The sequence below is a fragment of the Octopus bimaculoides genome, chromosome 20, assembly GCF_046866305.1.
Source record: "Octopus bimaculoides isolate indiv1 chromosome 20, ASM4686630v1, whole genome shotgun sequence".
In the NCBI taxonomy this organism is placed as follows: Eukaryota; Metazoa; Mollusca; class Cephalopoda; order Octopoda; family Octopodidae; genus Octopus; species Octopus bimaculoides.
In genome coordinates this window covers 47,378,178-47,380,759 of record NC_142947.1, presented here as the reverse complement: position 1 = coordinate 47,380,759, position 2,582 = coordinate 47,378,178, and the positions used below count along the sequence as shown (strand labels likewise).

Genomic DNA, 2,582 nt, shown 5'->3' with positions numbered 1-2,582 from the left:
ACATGGTCAGTATTGTGACAGCAGCAGCAGCTTTAGTAGTAGTAGTAGTAGTAGTAGTAGAGGTGGTGATGTTGATGGTAGGAATGTTGTTGTTGATGTTGTTGTTGGTTGTGGTTGGGTAAAATAGGACAATGCTCATTATACAGAGGGCGGCGAGCTGGCACAGTCGTTAGCGCGCCGGGCGAAAGGCTTCGCGGTGTTTCGTCTGCCGCTACGTTCTGAGTTCAATTTCCGCCGAGGTCGACTTTGCCTTTCCTCCTTTCGGGGTCCATAAATTAAGTACCAGTTACGCACTGGGGTCGATGTAATCGACTTAATCCCTTTGTATGTCCTTGTTTGTCTTCTTTATGTTTAGCCCCCTGTGGGCAATAAAGAAATAAATACTCATCATACAGTCGCCATCTTTAAGTGATGTGACCACCACCTCTTATGTTACCCCGTGGCCATCCACACTGACCTTCATCTGATTTGCTATTCAAGTCAGGTTCCAACTACAGAAGATCAAAAGCACCACCAAATCCTCTTTTCGCTTTAAAGTGTGATCGTGAAAAATTTCTTCCAAAGTGAATAAACTTTTGTGTAATACCTGTAATGGACCCCAGTGCATGACAGGTACTTGATTTCATTGACAGAGAACATGAGCTCAACAGGGGAAGAGAGCTGACAACATTGTCCCATGCTCTAACGATTATTCTTTGCTCCGTCAAACTGATTAATCTTTTACTTGTTTCAGTCATTAGACCGCGGCCATGCTGGGGCACCGCCTTAGAATATTTTAGTCGAATGAATCGACCCCCACTACTCATTATATAAAGCCTATTCCATTGGTCTCTTTTGCCGAACTCCTAAGTTACGGGGATGGAATCACACCAACACCGGTTGTCAAGTGGTAGTAGGGTACAAAGATACACACACACACACACACACACACACACAACCCCCCACCCACACATATTCGATAGGCTTCTTTCAGTTTCCATCAACCAAATCCACTCTCAAGGCTTTAGTCAGCCCGAGGCTAGAGTAGAAGTTACTTGACCAAGGTGCCACGCAGTGGGATTGAACTCGGTAATTCTAGGCGAGGAAGGATCAGTTGATTACTTTGACCTCAGTACTCAACTGCAGCTCAGTACCTGACCTGTGCTTTAGTTTATCGACCTGAAAGAATAAAAGGCGAAGTTGACCTCAGGTATATATTTTGACCAACGCTCCAGGTACAAATCTTTCCAGTTCTTGGTTCCAGAAGAATGAAAAGTAAATTCGATGTGGATGAAATTTAAATTCTGAACGCAGTAAAGAACAGAAATAGCTGAGGCATTTTATCGTGTACCCTAACCGCTCTTGTGGTTCGAATATTCTTAGATTCCTTTGCTACCTAAATAAAAGGCATTTCTTTCGCTACCTAAATAACCGCCCCCCCCCTTATCCGCCTAATTTAAAAAATCCCTCCCTTACCGCCTGACTAATAATTTTTAATTTATGCACAAAGCCATCTGTTTTGAGCAAAGAAGTGTTAATCAAAAACATCGACCTTAGTTTTTATCGACATCAGACGGATAAAAAGATAAGCTTATCTCATCAAGATTTGAACCTAGAACGTGAAGAACCTGAACAAATACTGCAAGAGATTTCTTTTTCCGACGCTCTAATACATAAAGACACTATAAAATTCATTCTTTTTTTTTCTTTTTGGTTTAGTTGTTTTAGCTAGCAATTATAAGGGCGATAACTCCTAACTTTCTTTACTGTTTGTGATAGTCGTCTCCCTTGTTAGTCACATGTGTCGAAAGAGGGCGCTGCCGCGAGATTTAAATGAGACAATCTGACATTTTTAAATCCCTTCCAGTCTCGGAGGTTTCGAGACTTTTCCCCCGAATATTTCGCAATATTTTGGTGATCGTGTCTTGTTTATTTCACTAATTAATTAGTTACCTGATCTAATTACATACAAGTAGGGTTTCGAGTATCGAACGACTGCAAATACGCCCTGAAAGAAAGGATTTCACGTTCGATTTTATTGGCGGCGGCAAACTTTCAACGTCGAAGAAGGTGAAGTTGTGGTGTTCATTCAGTGATGTTGGCGTCGTCGGCTGAAAGTGTCCTTCTTTGGGACATTCCTCAACTGAAAGAGAAGACTGATCCGAATAGCAGTAAATTATCGGTACAACTGACCAAACAGTGGAATAAATCTGCCGAAGACACTGGAACCATCACAGACATTACCTGGAATACTCCAAAAAGTATCCTTTATTATCTTTATTATTTGTGTTATACTTTAGGCGGCACTTTACAGAATCGTTAGCACGCCGGACAAAATGGTTCGCAGCATTTCGTCCGTCTTCGCGTTCTGAGTTCAAATTCCGCCGAGGTCGACTTTGCTATTCATTTTTCGGGATCGTTTGAACATTGGGGTTCCTCCCCATTCAATTCCAGGCTTCCTGCCTTCACTAAAAGGGCTTATTATCATTTATTTATTTTATGTTTGTTGTTTTTATTTGGTAAACTTGCTGTTCTTGTTTCTTTTCAAATATAAATTTTGTTTGTTTTTGTTTTGGTGTGAAAGTGGTGGTGGTCATAGTGTG

General features: G+C 41.4%; 1 protein-coding gene across 1 annotated transcript in view; it reads left to right on the top strand.

Annotated features, from left to right (window-relative positions):
• The first annotated feature begins 1,810 nt into the window (after positions 1–1,810).
• LOC106874352 (protein NEDD1) overlaps positions 1,811–2,582 on the top strand; it is a 20,727-nt gene continuing 19,955 nt past the window's right edge. Inside the window, exon 1 of the mRNA XM_014922056.3 lies at positions 1,811–2,240. Within this exon, the coding sequence (XP_014777542.1) occupies positions 2,075–2,240 (166 nt within the window). The 5' untranslated portion in view covers positions 1,811–2,074. The remainder of the gene's footprint in view (positions 2,241–2,582) is intronic.